Source organism: Tachysurus fulvidraco, chromosome 9, assembly GCF_022655615.1.
Source record: "Tachysurus fulvidraco isolate hzauxx_2018 chromosome 9, HZAU_PFXX_2.0, whole genome shotgun sequence".
In the NCBI taxonomy this organism is placed as follows: domain Eukaryota; kingdom Metazoa; phylum Chordata; class Actinopteri; order Siluriformes; family Bagridae; genus Tachysurus; species Tachysurus fulvidraco.
This window is the reverse complement of record NC_062526.1, coordinates 5,382,551-5,406,907: the sequence shown is the minus strand read 5'-3', so window position 1 is coordinate 5,406,907 and position 24,357 is coordinate 5,382,551. Positions and strand designations below refer to the sequence as shown.

The 24,357-nt window shown below is 39.7% G+C and overlaps 1 protein-coding gene and 1 long non-coding RNA gene across 3 annotated transcripts in view; one reads left to right on the top strand and one right to left on the bottom strand.

The window, feature by feature from the left end:
• Positions 1-234: 234 nt before the first annotated feature.
• The window catches only part of npdc1b (neural proliferation, differentiation and control, 1b), a 28,235-nt gene continuing 4,112 nt past the window's right edge, over positions 235-24,357 (bottom strand). Inside the window, exons 2-9 of one of the 2 annotated variants that reach the window (XM_027162716.2) lie at positions 14,717-14,863; positions 6,876-6,965; positions 5,492-5,722; positions 4,246-4,312; positions 3,990-4,074; positions 3,832-3,908; positions 2,844-2,943; positions 235-2,521 (exon numbers count right to left, since the gene is read on the bottom strand). In XM_027162716.2, coding sequence (XP_027018517.1) covers positions 2,438-2,521; positions 2,844-2,943; positions 3,832-3,908; positions 3,990-4,074; positions 4,246-4,312; positions 5,492-5,722; positions 6,876-6,965; positions 14,717-14,863 — 881 coding nt within the window. In that variant the 3' untranslated portion in view covers positions 235-2,437. Of the gene's footprint in view, positions 2,522-2,843; positions 2,944-3,831; positions 3,909-3,989; positions 4,075-4,245; positions 4,313-5,491; positions 5,723-6,875; positions 6,969-14,716; positions 14,864-24,357 lie in introns of both variants that reach the window. The other variant, XM_027162714.2, reaches the window with a different exon arrangement.
• LOC125145585 lies at positions 15,240-17,173 on the top strand. Its single transcript, XR_007143981.1, has 3 exons — positions 15,240-15,671; positions 15,759-15,803; positions 15,913-17,173. It is a non-coding gene; the product is annotated as an uncharacterized LOC125145585 (long non-coding RNA).

Here is a 24,357-nt window from a genome sequence, read left to right as displayed (position 1 = left end):
GTTTCCAGAGAGTAGGCAGTAGTAGAGTGGGTTTTTTTTTTTGTTTTGTTTTATTTTATTTATTTATTTATTTTTATATTCAGAGCTGTTTATCGTCGTATATCGTTTACTGAACGCTGTGTAATAGCTTCTATTGTGATTTCCAGGTGACATGTTTAAAAAGCTTCTTTAAAAGAAGGACCGGATCGAGTTTTTGTTTTCTTTATCTGCAAGGATAAAAATAAGACAACGTACTGCAGGATGAAGCCATTTTAATAGACAGCCGCTCCAAGACCGTCCTGGGGATTATTTACGAGTTGAAAGGAGATGAGGGTTAATGAAGGTCTTGCTACTGTTGGCAGTTTTCCTGAGAACCAGCAGCAAAAAATAAATAAATAAATAAATAAATAAATAAAAATACTTCAACCGAGCATGCCATCAAATCGTCAGGGGCAATAAGAGGTCTACTGCAGAGATGACAGGGGTTTGTACAAATACAGCAAACTGAGCAAGCAGGCCTCAAGTCTTTTTTCTATACAGAGTTGCAGTTATATTGAACAGGGCACATCACAGATCGTCAGGACGAGCAGCGGTCAGCTCACATTCGATACGTATTTTCCAGTTTTCACAGTTGCTGTGTCAGTTTTCTCAGATTTGTTTGGACCAAAACATAAAACGGGACATTTCAGCAGGGCACGTAAGTACGGGCCATGAAGCAGTGTTGAAAATGCATACAGACTCCCTTTTATCATTCCATAGCTTCGGCTCATGCATAGTAAGACCAATACAGACTATACAAAGGCTACATTATATCATTTAGGCTTATTCATATGTGCACAATTATGAAAATATTAAAACCACAACTAGTTTTAGAAAATACCATCACTGACTCTACTTTGGTAGAAAGGAACATCATGACGTCTATAAATCATATAGTGTGGCTTGTCGGTACGTACAGTAAATTCACATGTGGTGTGAGCAGACAGTAGGTTGTATTTTACAATCTAGCCGTTGAAATCCAATGACGGGTTTGATATGTTTAAGCGTCAAGTAATTTTATGCTCGAGCTCATTTCCCAGTGCACAGTAGTCACAATATTGTACAAATGAAAAGTTAGATCCGATGGCTGAGCAGTGATCCGAGTAGTGACCCGATATTGGACCTGAGCTCTGGGATCATATGCATGAAGAACCACCAGTCCTGATATACACCCCCCCCCCCCCCATCATACAAAGATACCCATCGATTTCCTAGTGTTGATCTGAGTGACAGGAGAGAGAGAGAATATGCCTTCTAACCCCAGCAGTCCAGAGCCCTGACCATTGAGCCACCATAGTTTAACCAATTAATGCACTCAGCTTGGCTAGGGTAGTGATGGATCCGGAGCCTTTCCCAGGAACACTAGGTGCAAACTGGAAATATTTCCAGAGAATGATATACATTCACACCTAAGGATAATTTAGTGTATCCAATCCACCCAATGGGATGTTTTTGAGAGGTAGGAGGAAACTGTCGGAAATGTACAAGAAGAATATTTGAAACTCTACACGGTAAAAAAAGCTCAGGGTTGAACCAAGGACCATCAAGCAGCAACACTATCAGCTTGATTGTGCTGTGCTTATGCTTTTCTTTTCTTTTCTTTTCTGTTGCATAACTGAATATAAGAAACTTATGAGCCCAGAGCTGGTGCCAATAAACCCCATCTAGCGCCTGGAGGGCACTAACAAATCATGAACATGCAAAATATAAAGCCTTCCTGCTAAAGTTAGGCTTCCTTTTCAAAAATCCCGGGTCAGATCGGATACTAGAAGCTTCGTTTTGCCGTGAAAGAAAGGAACTGACATGCCGCGGACATGTTTTATACTGATGCGTGCATATACTGTAAAGGCCATGGTACACTGCCTATTTCTGAAAGTGGAGAATTTCAGCAAGGCTAGGGAGAGCAGGAACTCATGTGCAAAAGATTTAAACATGAGATACATTATAATGATCGAATAAATAAATAAATAGATAAATAAATATAAAAATAAATAAATAAATAAAAACACTTTTTGCTCATGGTTGCCAATGTATTGTTCCTCCAAAGGAAGGGTTGTGAGTATTAGAGGAAATGCTCAATCCATGCAGGAGAGTGTACACACATGTAAGTTTAAAGGCAAATCATTTGTTTAGGCAGATATGTTAACTTTCCAGTTTCTACACACAATGTAACAGTCAATAACTGATGAACGGAGGGAGCGGAATGTGGGAAACGGAAAATGACTAGGAACACCAGAGCTGCCCTTGTTGACCCTTGTGAATTCGATTCCATGCAGTCCGTATCCTCTTCACCTCTTTCAATTTCCCAGCTGCCTTCCTCTATTTTATGCCGTCTTCGTGATGGATCACAGATGGGATTCGACCTCGGTGTAAGACTGTGGATGTGTATTGAACGTGATTGCGCATTTACAGTCCGGGTTCAGTTGTAGCTTTTTTGCAGGTCAAGATGAAGATGAAGGGTGGAGTCGTCAAACAAAGGGTTCTTCACCTCCATCTCACCAGTCTAGAGAGAGAGAGAGAGAGAGAGAGAGAGAGAGAGAGAGAGAGAGAGAGAGAGAGAGAGAGAGAGAGAGAGAGAGAGAGAGAGATTCAAACACCAGACATGACAAAACAACACTAATACACACTGGATATAACTCTGTATGTGGCAGATAATACCCTTGATTCTGACCTACAGGGAATTGCCCTATCTTAGACCACCCTGAGAGATCTCTCTGAGAGATCACACACACACACACACACACACACACACACACACACACACACACACACACACACACACACACACACACACACACACACACACAGACAGCACTGCTGCTTACTGGGGCGAGTCCAGGGCATTCGTACACAGTGAAGTCTCCATCTTCATTCTCCTCATCCGAGGTAGCTGCTGATTCAGGGATCTTGGGTTCATCTCTTTGTCTAAATACAAGGAACAACAGGTTATTATTATTAGTAGTAGTAGTAGTAGTAGTGTGTTACAATTTGTGTATTAAGGTAATATAAAACCCTTTCACACAAAGCGTTTTGTTTAATGTGTGCCTTCTATGATGAATCAACAATTTTCTGTTTATACCACAGAGCGTTTGGATTCACAAATCCGACTGGACAGAAGTTCAATTCAATTCAATTCAATTCAATTCAATTCAAGTTTATTTGTATAGCGCGTTTTACAATAGACATTGTCTCAAAGCAGCTTTACAGAACATAAACATAGAGCAGAAGGTAAACATAATTAATGATAAAGGAATTAACAGATAATAAAAGTATAAGAATTGACAGAATAAAAATGTATTATTTATTATATATTTATATTCTATTATTTAAAATTTATTATATTATTATACTATATTATTATATATATATATATATATAAGTTGTGCGTTACCGGACATTAGTTCCCGCAATAACATATTATTTCTTCAGTATCTGAGTGAGGACAGGAACTAACTTGCCTCACAATTCCATAATTCATTAACTATAAATCATTAAACAGAACAGCGTGTTATTCATGAAGAAAAAAAAAATGTAATCTTTGGAACGTTACTGTGGTATAAGTAGCATGTCACACTTTTGACCGTGCTGTAATACAAAAATAACACACACACACTGAGATGGAAAGGACAGACACTTTGCATCAAACCACCTCTACATGTATTATTACCGTATAACAGCATGACCTATAGAGTGTTTATCTACAATGGAGGATTTATAAACGGTAGCAGCCATAAATACTATTAAGGTTATGATTAGATGTGAAAATGTCTATATGAGGCAGTGCAGCTGGTCTGGTGATGTAGAGCTACTCACTTAAGTGACAACATCTGCTGTTTCTGGTGCTGATAATGGTACATCTGAGCACTCTGGGCCAGGTTTTTATCTCCAGACTAAAACAATAAATGACAATAAGAAAACAATAAATATGTTCAGATGTGTCATGTATATGTTTGTGTGTGTGTTTCACTCACAGCTGCGCTGTCGTAAGAGTGGGGGTTCATCACCCCGAAGGCCGGGTAGTCCACTTTCTGTGCCAAACGAGTTCCTCTCTGCATCCTGTCACAGGAAACACAACATTAGCCGCCCGTTCAGTCGGATGTGTTCAATTACAGTTCCGACTGATCTAATCAGTCACGCTTGGCTCCGACAAACAAGCGACGCCGTTTGTGATGTTCAGTTTGTTTGTGATCACTGCACATGAGATTATCATGAGGATTAAGGTCTTACCTCACCCAGCACACTCCAACCAAAACCAGTGCCACCGAAGCCAACATAAGACAAACTCCTGCTGTAACTGTGGGAAAGAAAGAGCACAAGAGAGGCAGAAATCATCCACTGGTTAATTACATGCAAAAACATCCTTATAATAAAAAACTTAATGCATGATTAGTGACAGAGTAAGCACTAATTTTAGTTCAACATGCGTAGAAATGAGGACAGAACCGAGCGCACGTCACAATGTAAGTAGGAACAAATCCATGTCTAACTCGTTACACCGCCGCATATCAAACTTTTACGTCAATCTACATCGACATTCGTCACAATTATGCACCGGCGAGTGCGCACACAAACATGAATACGCCTACAAAACGTCTCTGTGAAGCTATTCACATCACATTCCCACCACTCCTGGCTTCGTCTCCAAATCCCCACAGACCTCTGTAATGAATTTTCAGCCATAACCTCACAAAAGACCAAAATTGCTAATTTTGCTCTCTTTCTCTTCATTCATCTCGTCCTCAGCACCTGCTCATTAACGTTACGGCTGCCATTACACAAACATTTAGAAAGAAAAGCGAAAATGCTTACTTCTTCCATAACCTCGCCAACTTTTTAGCGCAACGGCGTGCAGCGTGTGACGTCATTGTTATTGTTCGTTTGCACATGTGGGTCAGTTCACACTGGTATCTGATATAGGCCACATTTTAAAAGGTAATGTGAACAGCCAAACAAAAAATATCAGATCTGAGCAAAATATTCGAATCGAGCATTAAGACTTGCAGTATGAACGGGGTCTAGATCTTGCCACCTAATACACATTATGCTACCGAACTTTAGCCTTATAAACATCTAATTTACTTGCAACACGCCCTAATTTATACTGTTATGCTGTGATAAGGACAAGAAAGCATTTAGCAGGCTACACTTAACCAAGACAAGCACATGAGTATGTATAAAATGATTCTTTTCAGAAGGCTCACAAATAAAATCAGATGAAGTTTCAGCTGAGGAAAAGACAGACAAGATATTTGTCTTTTGCAATTCACTTCTGTTACCAAAACAGAACAGCTTTTACTTGAGGAAGGTGTTTAGCCGTCACATGATTTGCATTATCAGGGCATTAATAAATACTACTAACATCAAATAATAGAGATAACAGTTCAACCGAAGTGTGTTATATACAGTAAGCTAAATCTGTAAACGTTCGGCTACCCTCACACCAACGTACAATAAAGTGTGTACAGATTCATACCGATATAAGAGTGGTCCTCAGATGGGAAGGGTACAATAATCGGGGCGCTCTGCATGGCTGATATCAGAGGATTGATGGTGTTGGGACTGGAGCTGGTGGTAGTGGACGATGTGGTGAGTGTGTGTGTTACAGGCTGTAGCGCCGCATCATAGCTCGGTGAGATTTCCACTCTGTTGTGACTCCTTGGCCTTGCTGAGTCATCTTTAAGGTGTGGGGCAGCCTGAGAGGGCGCTGAAGAGCAAAGCAAAGGTGTTAAGGCAACTCATTAAAAGTCTAGTAAGTCCATGATTGTGTCATTTTGTTACGTCATCGTTTTAAAGTTATTATATTTACTTCTTAGCATTTCAAATTTTAAGAATGAAGCATTAAACCGATTGGGTTATAAAATAATAATAATCCATACATAAACCTGTTCTAAAGGGATTTGTAGAATGAATTCAGTTACATTCACTGTCTTAAATGATATAAAGTAGTTATTATAGCTAACATATATCACTTAAGCAAGCGTAATTGTGTGTGATTTCTCTTTACGCCACTCTGATCTGTATTAAAACAGTTCCTGATTTAAAAAGTGGTGTCTCTACTGAAATAGTCTATGGACTAAATGTAGTCAAGAATCATGTCATTTGGCAGAAAGACGCAATCTTATTACTGACTAACAAACATGAAAACGTCAGACTGTCATTCATTCATTCATTCATTCACTGCATCAAGCAAACCTCGTTCATGACGTTTTAAGACATGGGGTACAGCAACTTTATTATAAAGTACATTATTTTACTATTTTATATTAAAGTACATTTATTATTTCACAGAGTTTGAATCTGTTCTCCCATTAAAAAGGTGCCTGGACGTGTTGATGTCAACCTTCGAGACATTCATTCATTCATTTTCTACCACTTATCCGAACTACCTCGGGTCACGGGGAGCCTGTGTCTATCTCAGGCGTCATTGGGCATCGAGGCAGGATACACCCTGGACGGAGTGCCAACCCATCACAGGGCACACACTCTCAGTCACTCACACACTCACACACTAAGGACAATTTTCCAGAGATGCCAATCAACCTACCATGCATGTCTTTGGACCGGGGGAGGAAACCGGAGTACCCGGAGGAAACCCCCGAGGCACGGGGAGAACATGCAAACTCCACACACACAAGGCGGAGGCGGGAATCAAACCCCCAAACCCTGGAGGTGTGAGGCAAACGTGCTAACCACTAAGCCATCGTACTCCCCCACCTTCAAGACATTAAAACTTATATACATTTATTCTCGTTTGGGAACAGGCTTATGTAGGATCGGGGATTTATTAGAACAGGTGCTTCTTTTTTTTTTTTCTTCTTTTTTTTTTTTTAAATAAATAGAAATGATGAATGTGTTACCTGTGTGCTTCAGCTCAGTCTCTCTGTTTTTGGTTATGATTGAAGAGAGGAAGTCGATCTCTTCGTCTAGCTCGGGACGCACCTCCACGTCTTCTGTACATATGAGAGAAAAGTTGTTTTGTTTTTCTTTTTGTTGAATAAAAAGAGAATGCCTTGTGTATAAAATGTTGTAGTGCTTTCACAACCTTCTCTACTCGCTGCCATTTTATTCATGACGAGTGCCAGGATTCTATGCAGACTGGGATTATTTCTATAATATATAATATATAAATAGGCTAATATGTTCGAAATAGGTTATTTGAATGCTACTCAATATATCAGAGGATTTCTAAACAACACAATATTGCTTATTTTAGTTCTGTATAAAGTTAGCTGCATCCACATGGAGTTAACGAGGGTCCAAAACTCTTTTGTTGTCTTCTTATTTCTTGTTATTTTTCTCTCAAGCATTTTGGAATCACAGATTATGGATACAAAATTCTGCAAGCTTAATGCATACAGTGAGTGAAACGTCAAGTCAAAAACAATCTGAAATATTTTTAACACAGAAACATAGAAAATAATTGTAAAAAGTTGTTGATTTTAGTTCTGATAGGAATTATCCTTGTTTATATATATACACGTCACAAAAGCCGGCCAATTTAAGAGTTGTGTGTAAACCGTTTTATATACAGTGTAAATGTGTAACTGAGCAAACTTTCACAATGTACTGGGACAAATCTGGGTATATCTTTATGTGGTGAGGACGTGACGTGCCCTCGGATTAAGTTACACCTCTACAGACACCACTATAAGGAATAATGATTAGATGAAGTGTTTCACTGCCATGGAATAAACCCAGCTACACAGAATGTAATGTGTGGAGAGCTTAGAGCTTAAGAGAGGGAATAAATCAAATGGTGTGTGTGTGTGTTGTGTACTGATGTATGCACTGTGTGTCTGTGTGTCTGTGTCTGTGTGTGTGTCGTGTACTGATGTATGCACTGTGTGTCTGTGTGTATATGTGTCTGTGTGTGTGTCGTGTGCTGATGTATGCACTGTGTGTGTGTGTGTATATGTGTCTGTGTCGTGTGCTGATGTATGCACTGTGTGTCTGTGTGTCTGTGTCTGTGTGTGTGTCGTGTGCTGATGTATGCACTGTGTGTGTGTGTATATGTATCTGTGTCGTGTGCTGATGTATGCACTGTGTGTCTGTGTCTGTGTGTGTGTCGTGTACTGATGTATGCACTGTGTGTGTGTATATGTGTCTGTGTCGTGTGCTGATGTATGCACTGTGTGTCTGTGTCTGTGTGTGTGTTGTGTACTGATGTATGCACTGTGTGTGTGTATATGTGTCTGTGTCGTGTGCTGATGTATGCACTGTGTGTCTGTGTGTATATGTGTCTGTGTCGTGTGCTGATGTATGCACTGTGTGTGTGTGTATGTGTCTGTGTCGTGTGCTGATGTATGCACTGTGTGTCTGTGTGTATATGTGTCTGTGTGTGTTGTGTACTGATGTATGCACTGTGTGTCTGTGTGTATGTGTCTGTGTCGTGTGCTGATGTATGCACTGTGTGTGTGTGTATATGTGTCTGTGTCGTGTGCTGATGTATGCACTGTGTGTCTGTGTGTATGTGTCTGTGTGTGTTGTGTACTGATGTATGCACTGTGTGTGTGTGTATATGTGTCTGTGTGTGTGTTGTGTACTGATGTATGCACTGTGTGTGTGTGTGTATATGTGTCTGTGTGTGTGTGTTGTGTACTGATGTATGCACTGTGTGTCTGTGTCTGTGTGTGTGTCGTGTACTGATGTATGCACTGTGTGTCTGTGTGTATATGTGTCTGTGTGTGTGTCGTGTGCTGATGTATGCACTGTGTGTGTGTCTGTGTGTGTGTCGTGTGCTGATGTATGCACTGTGTGTGTGTCTGTGTGTGTGTCGTGTGCTGATGTATGCACTGTGTGTCTGTGTGTGTGTCGTGTGCTGATGTATGCACTGTGTGTCTGTGTGTGTGTCGTGTGCTGATGTATGCACTGTGTGTGTGTCTGTGTGTGTGTCGTGTGCTGATGTATGCACTGTGTGTCTGTGTGTGTGTCGTGTGCTGATGTATGCACTGTGTGTGTGTGTATATGTGTCTGTGTGTGTTGTGTACTGATGTATGCACTGTGTGTGTGTGTGTATATGTGTCTGTGTCGTGTACTGATGTATGCACTGTGTGTGTGTGTATATGTGTCTGTGTGTGTTGTGTACTGATGTATGCACTGTGTGTGTGTGTATGTGTCTGTGTGTGTTGTTGTGTGCTGATGTATGCACTGTGTGTGTCTGTGTGTGTTGTCGTGAGCTGATGTATGCACTGTGTGTCTGTGTGTATATGTGTCTGTGTGTGTTGTTGTGAGCTGATGTATGCACTGTGTGTGTGTCGTATGCTGATGTATGCACTGTGTGTGTGTCTGTGTGTGTTGTTGTGAGCTGATGTATGCACTGTGTGTGTGTCGTATGCTGATGTATGCACTGTGTGTGTGTCTGTGTGTGTTGTTGTGAGCTGATGTATGCACTGTGTGTGTGTCGTATGCTGATGTATGCACTGTGTGTGTGTCTGTGTGTGTTGTTGTGAGCTGATGTATGCACTGTGTGTGTGTCGTATGCTGATGTATGCACTGTGTGTGTGTCTGTGTGTGTTGTTGTGAGCTGATGTATGCACTGTGTGTCTGTGTGTATATGTGTCTGTGTGTGTTGTTGTGAGCTGATGTATGCACTGTGTGTGTGTCGTATGCTGATGTATGCACTGTGTGTGTGTCTGTGTGTGTTGTTGTGAGCTGATGTATGCACTGTGTGTGTGTCTGTGTGTGTTGTTGTGAGCTGATGTATGCACTGTGTGTATGTGTTGTCGTGTGTTGTTGTGAGCTGATGTATGCACTGTGTGTGTGTCGTATGCTGATGTATGCACTGTGTGTGTGTCTGTGTGTTGTCGTGTGTTGATGTATGCACTGTGTGTCTGTGTGTGTTGTTGTGACCTGATGTATGCACTGTGTGTATGTGTTGTCATGTGCTGATGTATGCACTGTGTGTGTCGTGTGCTGATGTATGCACTGTGTGTGTCGTGTGCTGATGTATGCACTGTGTGTGTCGTGTGCTGATGTATGCACTGTGTGTATGTGTTGTCATGTGCTGATGTATGCACTGTGTGTGTCGTGTGCTGATGTATGCACTGTGTGTGTTGTTGTGACCTGATGTATGCACTGTGTGTGTCGTGTGCTGATGTATGCACTGTGTGTGTCGTGTGCTGATGTATGCACTGTGTGTGTCGTGTGCTGATGTATGCACTGTGTGTGTCGTGTGCTGATGTATGCACTGTGTGTGTTGTTGTGACCTGATGTATGCACTGTGTGTGTCGTGTGCTGATGTATGCACTGTGTGTGTTGTTGTGACCTGATGTATGCACTGTGTGTGTCGTGTGCTGATGTATGCACTGTGTGTGTCGTGTGCTGATGTATGCACTGTGTGTGTTGTTGTGACCTGATGTATGCACTGTGTGTGTCGTGTGCTGATGTATGCACTGTGTGTGTCGTGTGCTGATGTATGCACTGTGTGTGTTGTTGTGACCTGATGTATGCACTGTGTGTGTCGTGTGCTGATGTATGCACTGTGTGTGTCGTGTGCTGATGTATGCACTGTGTGTGTTGTTGTGACCTGATGTATGCACTGTGTGTGTCGTGTGCTGATGTATGCACTGTGTGTGTCGTGTGCTGATGTATGCACTGTGTGTGTTGTTGTGACCTGATGTATGCACTGTGTGTGTCGTGTGCTGATGTATGCACTGTATGTGTCTGTGTGTTGTCGTGTGCTGATGTATGCACTGTGTGTGTCTGTGTGTGTTGTCCTGACCCGTTGTATGCACTGTGTGTTTGTGCGTGTCTGTGTGTGTTGTTGTGACGTGATGATTGCACTGTGTGTATGTGTGTGTGTCTGTGTGTGTTGTCCTAACCCGATGTATGCACTGTGTGTTTGTGCGTGTCTGTGTGTGTTGTCCTAACCCGATGTATGCACTGTGTGTCTTTGTGTGTTGTTGTGACCTGATGTATGCACTGTGTGTCTTTGTGTGTTGTTGTGACCTGATGTATGCACTGTGTGTCTTTGTGTGTTGTTGTGACCTGATGTATGCACTGTGTGTATGTGTTGTCATGTGCTGATGTATGCACTGTGTGTGTGTGTGTGTGTGTGTGTGTGTGGGTGTGTGTGTGGATAAGGCAGCATGCCAGCCCCGCAGTGCTAGTCTGTCTACGTGAGAGTTTGGTACTGTGGGAGGAGCCTCATCAAAGTCATGAATGAAAACCATCGCCATGGCAACTGACGGACAGGGGAATAAATACACACCGGTGACGCAGCAGGCAGACTGAAAGATGTAAATCAATGCAGGCTATGAGAAACCCAAGGTCTTGAGGTGCGTCCCAAATCACATACCTATACACTCTATTCTACACGGCTGTGTAGTTTACACAGTGTGAGTGATGTGTGTTCACACTCAATGTTCCAGCAAGAAGATGTGCACTTATACAGCTCTGCTTATGCAGAAGAAGAAGGACCGGGACTACCAGCGATGACGCATGACATAGAAAAAAATGACAAGATATCAGACGACACCCCAGTGGACTTCATCTTGTCTTGCTCAACAATCTGACAAGAAATTCTACATGCTTGAGTTTCTCAAGCAAGATACTGACTGGCCTATTGATCCTGTATGCAATTATATGATTGTTTGTGTTTGTAATACCTTAGCTAAATTCAATTCCATTTTAATAACAATGGACGTTGTCACAAAGCAGCTTTACAAAATTAAAAAATAAATGTAGATATAAAATTTACATGTATAAATTTATCCCTAACGAGTAACGCAAGAAAATTCTCACTAAGGAGAAATGTACAGTAGAAGAAACCTTGAGAGGAACCAGACTCAAAAGCAGACCGTCAGACACTGGATAGTGATTAGAAGTCATTTCCCTTATATAACTGTGTACTTTGTAGTCAAAAAGTGCATTTTTTTGTGCAATCAGGAGATTTATTCTAGTTTCAACATGAAGTCTGTTTTGTTTTTTTAGCGCTAAACTGATCGGCGTCCAAAGCGATCTTAATGGTTTCTCACTGGTATCACCCACAAGAATCTCATGTATTTATTACATTACGCTAGCCATGACTTCTTACTCAAGTCAATTAGGTTTCTGGGCAACCAAAACAAGACTGGGCAACACATTAGTGCTATTACTTACACTGTGTGCTAGCTAATGGGTTTATAGTTCCAGCTATTGCTATGTGTAAAGCGTATTTTTGCTCAAACATCATAGAAACAGAGATTAGTGTCTTGATAACTTTGTACAATGAACAAACAATAAAAGAGTAAAAATATAATGGGTTTAGAACAGAAAATGTTTTAAAAATCGTCAATTTAAAAATTAAACTTCCAAAATAAGATTTTTCTATTTTCAGGTTTAATTTACTCTTTATTTTAAAGATGAGTTCCTGAATGCTGTTTTTCCCCCAAATGACTTTTCTTATTTCCAAATGACATTTTTCAGAAAGATTCAGAGAAAGCTCTCACAGTGAAGCATACGGAACTGACAACTGGCTGATCCTCACTGATTCTCAGAATTTGATCATCTTTTTCAGCTGTTAGAAGCGTGAATTTAACATTAAATTGCACCATTCAAAGAATTAAAAAAATTCTTCTTCAGCATCCTCCTGAGCACGTGCTCTTTCACACCAAACTGCACCATCAACAATTTTATATCAAGCTCGTAACTGAAAGCCTTGAACTCCAGCTGTTTACATGGCAGAACAATCAGAGAACGTGTCAGAGGATCTGGCCGTCAATCCTCGACGTGTGAGCGTCTTAACTGAACGTGTGAGACGGACTGAGAAGTGGAGACGGACGGATCACCGGATCTTTACTACTGCAGTGTTTATTAGCTCCACCTGCTGCTTCGTATTGATCGTCACGATCTCTCGTGCTGTAACTCATGCGGTTACGGACAGCCTGAACTTCTCCGCTACCTGAGCTCGATTAGAGCAAAGATCTGTTTTTTTATTTATTTACACCACACATCAGTAAATTGTATTATTATTATTTATTTTATTTTGTTTTTATGATGATGAAAGAGAGCAAGGGTTTTACTACCAGGCGTGTTTGATGAAAGCGTTTTCCTTCTGAATCGCTCGGCACTGCAGCGCCGAGCACAGAGAGCTGTGTTTGATTTATTCCTCCTCTCTCACATCTCCTGTTGCATCGTGAACGCTGCGTGGGTGAGAGAGGAGAAGGAGGAGGAGGAGGAGGAGGAGGAGGAAGAAGGCGAGAGGGAGGTAAAGATGCGACACGAGGCAAGAGCGAGGAAGACTTAAAAAAAGGGGGGAATAGGGAAGGAATGAGAAATATGGAGAATACGCTGCTATGTTTGAACGTTGATGACGAGGATCATGACTAGAGTGGGATGCAATGCTGATGCTCCACTCGAAATATAGAGAGCAAATTACTGACCCCAGAACTATTGCCCCCACCCCCCAATCCTCATCTCTACTCTCAGTCGAATGTTCGTCATTGCATCCTCTCCAAAATCGCAGCTAGATTGCCCCTAATACCAGAGTGTACTTCAGACACGCAATCAGGCGGACTGGACGAGAAATGAAATCGGTGTTAGTGAGACATCCCAATTTTACCTAAAGTGGAGGCTCGGATGTCTGCGCAGCTGCTCAGCTCGATACGCCGTTTAAGCCACAGAAAAATGAGTCAGATCTAAAAGCATGCGGTTACAATAATGACAGTGACTATTGGACATGACTGAAACACGGATCATCAGGAGGATGACGGTAATAAAGATGATGATGATGATGCTGGTAATGACAAACTCACTCGTGTTACAGGAAATTTCTGTAAAAGTTTTGATTTTTTTCTAAAAATTAATTAACTCTAAAAGCATATTAGTCTTCATCATCCTTTTAACACCATGACGCTTTAAATTCTCGATTCTGATTGGTTAGAAGGCTTGATCCATTTTGTGTCTTTGACGCTACAAATAAAGGTGTCAGAAGGAACTAAAAAGGGGCTTCGACAGTGATGTCATAGAGGAACAGTTTTGAAGAACTTTTCCATAAATGGGTATATTTAAGGAATATAAAAATAAAAGAACCCGTCTCCGTAGTGATATAAAGAACATTTTTATAGCCTAAAGAACCTTTTTCCACTATGAAGAACCTTCTATACAATAGAAATGTCACATTACAATGTAATATATTAATATTGCATATGTCACATAGTGCACTAAAATCTTGTACAGATAATTCTATTTATTTTCCATTTCCAAAAAATTTTTTTTATTATTGAAATAATTTTTATTTTACCTTTATTGTATTTTCTTTAGTTTTATTCGATTGCGATCCGTTTTGTTCTGTTTTTATTCTATTACATTTTTTTTCTTCTATTTTTTTGTGTCACAGACAGTCAGAAAGCATTTGGGTACACGTCGTACTGTGAATGGTTATGTATATAATAAGATGCACTATAGAGGACTAAAACACTTTGAGAAGCGTATTTCTTTTTACGCCTGCGTTCTGAAGGCATTTAAACTCTAAGCAGGTTATGGTTATATCCAGTCTGGACAAGCTGCTCCTGTAAGATAATCTCCTGGTCACCGATCTCTCAGACATGTCTACTTGTGATAACAGTTGTACAGTAGCACGTTAATACAAATAAATAAACTTCTCCCAGTGGCTTCATCAGTTCCCAAGATGGGAAACGTCTTCATGATTAAACCACAAGGCCTTAAAATGACCCGGAAGAATGAAAATTCACTGATGTGGACTTTCACGGATACTTACTGATGTGGTTCCGTCTCCTGACCACACACCTCCCTCTCTTGTTCTCCATGAACGGAGACAGACAGGGGCCGCAGTGGGACGAGCCAGGCTGGCAAAAATGACGTCTTTCACGGGCACAGTCCAGGCTGCGGGGGCACTGACCCATTGCTAATACAGACACAAACACACACGGACACACAGATCCATATAAGTAAAGTTTGTAGCTGTCAATCAATGTAGCAAAACAACAAGACAAACTGCATAGTATCCTTAAGCACATAAGATTACACAGCCTATTTATTACGCAATAAAAAGAGACAAAAAAATCAATCGACTTTATTGAGTAGATGTAAGCTTACAACATCTGTTCTGTGATGTAAAACATTTTTAAAGCTTCCACAACATCGTTCCCGTAAGTCTGAATAAAATAAACATGGACTGTAAACGACCGAACATTTTACGTCATTAAGATGAAGAAATACAAAAGTCCCAAGGGAACAAATGCATGATGCAGTGAGATAGCTCACTAGTAGTGTAGGAAAATAAAAAATATTACAAGTACATTTAGATCAGACTGAGCTGGTACAATGCAGAGCAGCTGTTTTGCTGGGGCTTATTTTCAATTCAGCACAATTCAGGAACAGATGGAAACACGAAAACAAGCCAGCTGTGCTTCACTGCTGTGCAGTGCATCAATAATTAAATTTGTTTGCACTAACTGTCTAGAACATGTTCTATGAATTGTGTAAAGGTTTCATTTAGACCGGCTTTTAAGATCATTTAAAGCTACAGTGGCTCCAATTTAGATCGACAATTATTTATTGACATTGCACAGGGTACAACAAAATTAAGTGACAGTCCTTATGGTGCATAAAATGGTAAAAAGAAAAATAGTGCAAATTATTTCTTCACATATCCCAATTTAGGAGGTTGAGGTCCAAATGCAGGGTTTCAACCCAGCATGTATCCAGCTACAGTAAGCTAACATTATTCTTTTATTGGCTCACATCTACTAAAGGTTTCAAAAACTTTCTTTTATCCAGTATCACTGATTCAATTCTAGGTGACTTCATGACTGATCACATCAGAGGAAGACCCAACCCCAAAGGTAAGATAAAAACATATATTTTTTAATTTTCACATTTTTTTACTATAAAGTCAAGGTCGTCCTTCAGTCATGGCTAATTTTTCCGGCAAATCCTAACATCTTTCTGAAGGACACACCAAAGCCCTGAGTCATCTTAGCATCAAAGCAGCGATCTGTAACAGCGGTCACGGTGATGTCACTTCGCCACCGTGCACCGTGTGTGAACAGGTGGGAGTGCAGATAACACAGCAGGCCAGTGCGAATAAACACCCTCTGATGAAATACCATGTCTCAGGGACAGAAACAGGGCTAGAGTCTCCACGCTGGGCAAGTGGGAGGGAGAGATCTGCCAACAACCAGCTGGCGTGCGATCTCCGAGCCACGAGCTGAGTGTTTTTCTTACACTTTTTCACCGAGCAAAACATCTAACCAAGACGGTGCACGCAGTGTGGAGGAGTGTGTGAAAGTTGAACATGCAGTAAACACTGCTGCTTGCATGCAGAGAGAAGCACATAATTAGCATTACCCCGATCTGTCGATATTAACCCTTGACTTGCACCTGTGAATGGCTTTCACCTCCAGTGCCTTGGCTGCAGTTGCCATAACAACTGCCATGGCAACTGAGAGCATGTGACATCATCAGGTGTGAGTCACCAGGGTGCTATGGGTGCAGATGTTTTTTGGGACAGATTGGCATTAAACAAGGACGAAAGACAAAATCTTCCCTTTTTTTTAGTTTGTAATGGAGAAGAAAAACTGTTTTAATTTATTATTATTATTTTAGCATTTATTACATATGACAGTTTAGTCAATCGGTTATAATTATTATGGATGATAATATACAAATCATGTACAAATTATTATGGATGATAATATACAAATCATGTACAAATCATGTTTATATTAAATACTATATTCAATATGTGAATTAATACAAAGGCCCATGCTGAGCAAAATGAATTATGTGACCGTGCACACAATAAAATATTCAGGATGTACAAGCTAAACAGATGTACAGGCACTGACGTCTTAACATAAAAAAAAAAAAAAAGACAAAATTACAAAAGTTCTCTTTTCACAAAAACTACGTGCTTTACCAAATTTAGGCTGGCCAAAAATAAATAAATAAATTCATACTGTAAAATGAGCTGTGGAGAAAAGAAAACCAATGAATTACTTCCTTATTATCTGAAAATAATGTCATCGTAATTAATAATTTATTTTCGTTAACGCTAAATTAGAGAGTTACAAGATAACTAGCTAAATAGCTAGTTAGCTTGTTTATTAGCATTACAGAGTTACAAGATAATTAGCTATAAGCTAGCGTGTTACAAGCTAACAATCTAGCTATTTAGCTGTTTATTTCACTTCTCCAGTTACAAATCCTATAATTATGCATAGCTAATATGCTTCAATGCTAGCTAGCTTATTTAATGGTCTGCTGACACCTAGCTGTAGTTTCCTATTTTATGAATTAAAATAGTTTCCACAATACCCAAAGGTCAGTAATTTTCCTCAAAGAACCCGAACATCATCACTTCAGCTTGTGAGCAAAAGAATTTTTATTTAATCATTGCTAAGTGAAACTGAAGTAAATGACCAATGCTGTTGACAGAGACTTAGCAAAATGAGAATTCAAGCTAATTAAGGGATATAAATTCCTCATAGAATTCCTTCACAACTCTAAATAATTAAGTTAGTAGCTATGGGTAACTGTGCAATGAGTTCATAAATATGGCCATCCATAATTAGCATCATTTAACTGACATTAGATAAGCTGAGGTAAAATCTGCAGTATAAATAATACTTCAAACTTAACGCACATATTGAGAATGATGAGTGTTTTCATTTTACACAAGAATGCAGAAATTCTTTCAGTGAATAAAAGGAAGGTTATAGATGTTTATACAACTCCAAAGATCCATGCCAAACCACCTGTAATGCTAAATAATGGTTCTAATGTAACTTTCTGTTGACAGAACAGGTCAGATGATTGAAGGTGACGGTTCCTAAGCCTAACGCTCTGTTCCACATATGCAGCTAGCCACCTACACACACATTAGCTCCAGAAAAGGACAGATGAGCCAGAAACGGTCTCTGCCTGGCCAAAGTTCAGTCGAAACTCAAGGTGACCTAACAATGGTGGTCACAGCATGCACATCATCTGAGTCAGAGCCAAGGACCATTTGTGAGATTTTCTCGGATATTCACTGAACCACACAAATAGAATGTATGAACTTTCTACTGTACTTGGTCTGATCAGATACCAGATCTCAGGCTGAGTTGGTTAATTTGGTAGATATTTTTAGCCTGTTTCACAGTCAGTGTCGGTAGATTGAGTGCTAATAAAACACCACTGACAAGTGATGTGCCTGAAAACAAGGCTGGAAAATACAGGCAGGTTCAGTATGTGTATGTGTCCAAACATATTTTTTATTTTCTGTAAGTGAATAAAGTCACATAATTAAACCCCTACATTGGGTCAAACATCTTGGCTAAGCTGCTTGGCTAGCAATTACCATCTGTACCGATCTGACCACTCGATTATTGAATTCTGTTATATCCTGTCCATGTGTAGGAACACTAGCTCTATTATTCATACAATTGCTTACATACATAACACTCATGTACTTACCCATTCCAGATTTAGTTCCTCTTTGCTGTTATACATATATAATAATAATAATAATAATAATAATAATAATAATAATAATAATAATAATAATAATAATAATAATAAACTCTCCTCTTATGAGAAGGCTTTCCACTAGATGTTGGAGCATGGCTATGGGGGTTTGAATTCATTCAGCCACAAGAGCATTAGTGAGATCAGACACTGATGTTAAGGAAGAACATGTTTTCAGTCATTGTTCCAGTTCATTCCAAAGGTGTTCAGTTGGGTTGAGTCAGAGTCGGGTTCTTCCACATGAACAGGATCATTGTTGTACTTGAACACAACCGATACAATTATTTGTGACAACAGTTTAAGGAAGACCCACATGGGTGTGATAGTCAGTCATCCACAAACATTTAGCCATGATGTGTACCTTATGTACATCTGAGTTAAAAGTGATGTACTCTAAATGGCACACTGGAGCCAAAACATCTCTGTCTGACAGGGTAGCAATTTCATGCCATAGTTATTTCGCAAAATGGCGATGATACTGTAAACACATCAATGAGGTCTGTTAGTTTCCATTTCAAATCTTCTGGTGTCACTGTGATTGTTATCACAAAATCAAAAGAAACTGGTCAGAAGATTCATAGACAAAACAGGCTTTCTGGTGGGTTCGAAAGCTACATTTTACTGTGCGCTCTTTTGTACCACTTACACAAACAGCATAGCTAACAAACACAGAATAAACATGGCTACCATCTTGTGTAGTTCAAAGCAAGTATAAACCTCTCTTTAAAGGAGCAGAAGGAGGAGAAACAATGGACTTTTTGTTCCCATGAGTCATTATTACTTCACTTTGTCCACCCATTCACTCTGATCTACTCACATACTGTAAGGCCTGCACTTATTTTCCACAAGAGACAAGTGACCTCATAAAACCTTGGATTATCTGTGATCAAAGGAAAAGGAATGATCTCCTTTACAGCTGACTCCATCCAAAGCCTTATATTTTTGTAGCTTATTTTCTGCATTAGGTTTTGTGAAGGAGTGGAAGATCAGCATGCCTACATAGCAAAAGAGGTGGAATAAATAAAGCATGAATAAAGCATGAAGAACAGTAACATTTATCATCATCTTTTGAGTCACTTTCTAAAGATGTGTAATTTGATCAAAATAAAGGGTATGTAATAGAGATGAATGTATGGTTTTCTGTTCGGTCTTCCTGCATAGGACTGAACGCAAATGGTTTATGTGCTTAATAAACAGAGAAAAAGTTAAAAAAAAAAAAAAAAAAAAGGAAAATGTGGTAAAAGAAGTGATTTTTTTTTTTAAACCTGATTCATTGGTTGTTAAAATGCTTTTTTTTTAATATAAAATAGAATCCATGTGCTTTGATGTTGCAATCAATATCTTAATTATGCTAAAAGAAATTATGTCTGAAAAATAAATGAGTGCATCACGTCATAGCTCAATATAAATCACCGCTTTTTCAGTAATGGGAAAGGAGCTATGAATCATAATGTGGGTCAGTGTATAAAAGCTCATCCCCCTGGTGTAAAATACCTGTCAGCTACCTAATTATCTTTAGTCTGCTCTAATAAAGCCAGTAATCATCGAGTCGGTCGAGTCAGTATTTGTGTTACAAACAGAGTCTACAAATTCATTTAGGATGAGTGTACACATCCATCCACTATATTCCTCCCAGAGAAGATAAAAAGAACGTCTAATAAAAATTCACGAGCCTAAAATAGCGAGCCCAGAGCAGGGGCTGTCACCAGGAATATCGATCAACGTGAAAAATTGAAGTGAGGCTAACTATTTCAGTCTCGTCATCCGCTCGTATTTGCGTCTGCTTCCTGATCTGCTCGGTATTTTGCGATGCACGAACCCATTTATCTTGTTAATCACTATAGGAGTGAATAGTCTGTCAGGTTCCAATTTAGCCAGGAGCTGACTTCGTCAAGTGCTTTCTTATAAAGAAACGGATCTTAAAATAAGGGAATCAGGGCTTCTGATTTGACATAACGTTTGCCACCTAACGTTAATATCTCAGAAGGTGTATTGGTCTAGCACTGAGTAGTACATGTACATGTACACAAAATACATCCAGAAAGGCACTGTTCCTTATTTAAATCCTATATGAGAGTAAATATTGTAATAGCATAATATATATATTAGAGTGCAAAGTATTGGCATATATACATATATATATATATATACACAGTAATGTTCAGTATAATGTTCAGAAAATAAACTGAAGTCTTGTTTTTAATCACATATTTGTTTGGGAGAGCTTGTGTGATCGACTAAACTGCAGAGCTGCAAATTGTTGGATTATTCTAGGATACGTAATGCATAGAAGACTACAAATCTACAAGGACTGGGAAAAGATAAAACCAACTTTTTGGAATCAATTAATTTTTTTCAATTCAAGTGGTTAGCATGTTTGTCTCACACCTCCAGGGTTGGGGGTTTGATTCCCGCCTCCGCCTTGTGTGTGTGGAGTTTGCATGTTCTCCCCGTGCCTCGGGGGTTTCCTCCGGGTACTCCGGTTTCCTCCCCCAGTCCAAAGACATGCATGGTAGGTTGATTGGCATCTCTGGAAAATTGTCCGTAGTGTGTGAGTGTGTGAGTGAATGAGAGCGTGTGTGTGTGCCCTGTGATGGGTTGGCACTCCGTCCAGGGTGTATCCTGCCTTGATGCCCGATGATGCCTGGGATAGGCACAGGCTCCCCGTGACCCGAGAAGTTCAGATAAGCGGTAGAAAATGAATGAATGAATGAATAAATGATCTGTATAGCACCTTTTACCATTAGCATTGTCTTGAAGCAGCTTTTACAGAAGCATAGGACCAGAATAAAATGTGAAAGTTTTAAATAAAGTTACTATTTGTCTTTAAAATTTATCCCTAACGAGCAAGCTGGATGCAACGGTGGCAAGGAAAATCTCCCGGAGACGATATGAGATAGAATCTTTTGTAACAATCAATCAATGTAATCACAACACATAGTGTGTTCATCCAGCTGCCATGTGCACAATACAGTGAAATAACACACTATCGTATAATATTGTTTATAGAAAGGAGTCGCCTCCTAATGAAGAATTCTGAGGACTTAAGATGGAAAGATGAGTCATGACAACCCATTATAACTGGGCAGAAACTTTAATCCTCCTAAAACTCGTAGGGAGAAATTACATGAATGAATCATTGAATTCTGAAGGCACAGTCCTATTACTTAATCCCTCTACATATAAACATAGATGCAGTAACGTCACCAAAAACCTCACCCAATAAACAACAGAGGTTTTGTTCTGCATAATTTCATAGTAAAATAATAATATGTTCATATAAAAAGCAACAGAGACAGAAAATACTGTGCAATGTAATCACTTTTCAGTGTTAATGTAAATAGATTTTTTTTTTATCTTTTTTTTTTTTTTTTTAAATATGTTGTGATATACAGTGCAGAAGTATTGGCACCAAAATATAAAATTTCTAAGTAGATTTTCTTATTGTTCTGCGTCTCTTTCTGCGTCTCGTTTATTTGCGATGCAATAGCTGGTGAACTACTGCACAAATAAGTCTCACTTCTAAAAATAAAAAAATAAAATAAAAAACAACAGCAAAAAAAAAAGAAACAACATAAGTATTTTACTTGAACTTACTTGAAAAAAGACGTGACAGAAAAATAATGGTGCTAAATTGTAGCCAGCATCATAATGACTTGCATAACGTGTAGAAGAAGGACGGGTGGAAAACAGAGAGAGATAGAGAGAGAGAGAGAGAGAGAGAGAGAGAGTGAGAGAGAGAGAACTTGAGAGTGTTTGAGATGATTCATTTGCATCAAGCATCATACGAGTGGCAGCTGTAACCTTTTCACAGAAATACTGCATCTCAGCGTCAGCGTCGCACTTTTGTCTTGTTTTAATAGAGAACTAACAGCATTGTGACTAGAGTGGAAATCAACCGACCAACATTTTCTCTCTGAGTAAACAGTTCTCTTTATATACAGTATAGGTGAAATGATCTGCACGGCTTAGGTACACCGTGTAAGGAATTAAAACGCAAAGGGATTGACTGTTATTTAAAAAACATAACCAATAGCGCGATATGCAGCATCCTTATTTTCAAGGTCCTACAGAGTTCTTCCTCTTCGTCTTGTACCACAAGTGCTATCCCATGATTTTTACTTTATTAATGAACATCCTGCTTGTCGTTCAATTTAAGTCCAGTTTATTTGTTTAGCGATTTTAACCACTGACGTTGTATCAAAGCAGCTTTACAGAAGACAACAAACAGAATACAAATTGTACAGTTTATAATTAAGTTACTATGTATCTCTATCGTCTATCCCTAATGAGCAAGCCTGAGGTGACGGTGGTGAGGAAGAACTTCCTCAGAAGAAACCCGAACCTCATCCTCATTTGGGTGACACTGGGCGGGAAATAATGTAAATGTAAATAATGTCCTTTCTACAAGAGTTTATATTTGAGTAGAATTAAGTAGCACGATATCTGAGTTCTTTACAGATGTAACGCTAATTCCTTCCTGACGAAGATTTCAACTGCTCACTGATGAAGATCTGACCACAGAGCTGACCGACACAACGGCAGATCAGATAGTTATCTGTTTCTAGTCACATTTATAGAGCAGCTATAAACATTCAGTCACCAGCGTCTCTTTATTCCCTGCCTCAAAGTAATAACACAAAAAGACTTTCCTGTGGTTGTACTGGTAACTTATTGACTATTTCAAAATGCTGACATTGAGGACTTCTTCCATAAATGGTAAATAAACGTTTCCTTCTCCTTTCATAAATAACAACCCGTCTGATTACTCGCAGCAGCATACGAGTGCCTACGGATTAGCCGAAACTCTAGAAACAGATTCGGAGTTTCCCGAAGAAAACAGAAAGAAAAAAGAAAGAGAGAAAAAAGCTGCTTACCGTCTAACCTTGACACCTCGGCTTGGCACAGACTAAATGCCAGCATCTCTTTTTAAAGAAGCTTATAGATGTATTATCGCACACAGTACACAGCACCCGAGTACAGAGGAGACGTATACAAGGTTCACCACATAAGTGCAGCGTGACGGATATTGTTTGGTTTTTTTTTTTTGGATCTTCTTTGGGTGCTGTTGCAAAAAATAGCCTCATTCCACATGGCGTGTGAGCTTGGCTGGTTGTGAATGACATGCCTTCAGATTTTTTTGTCAGGCTTTCCTTCAGGGTTTAATTAATCCTTAAGCCTAAGTGCTTCCTGAATGAGACCTTATACGCTTGCCTTCATCACTCTTATTCAGTCGTGTATTTTGAAATTTGAGCTGCTCGTGACAGAGTGCAGACCGTACGGATTGATTGTATCGTAGCTGTTATGGTGAATAATTATGACTCCTTTATATACATATCCTCATATACAGAAAAAAGAATCGAATATTCATATAGCAATTGTGACCGATATGTTTTATTATTGTTAATGTTATAGTTTTTTTTTTTTATCAGGTAAAGTTTACCTCACACCTCCACGTTTGCCTCACACCTCCAGGGTCGGGGGTTCGATTCCCGCCTCCGCCTTGTGTGTGTGAAGTTTGCATGTTCTCCCCGTGCCTCGGGGGTTTCCTCTGGGTACTCCGGTTTCCTCCCCCGGTCCAAAGACATGCATGGTAGGTTGACTGGCATCTCTGGAAAATTGTCCATAGTGTGTGTGTGCCCTGTGATGGGTTGGCACTCTGTCCAGGGTGTATCCTGCCTTGATGCCCGATGACACCTGAGATAGGCACAGGTTCCCCGTGACACGAGAAGTTCGGATAAGCGGTAGTAAATGAATGAATGAATTATTCTTACTGTTCCAAACATCTTGGAATACCCCTTTATCCATACATTTTCTGTAACGCTTGTCCTTCACAGGGTCACAGAGAGTATCTCAGGTTAACTGGCAAAGTAGAATGAAATCATGCAA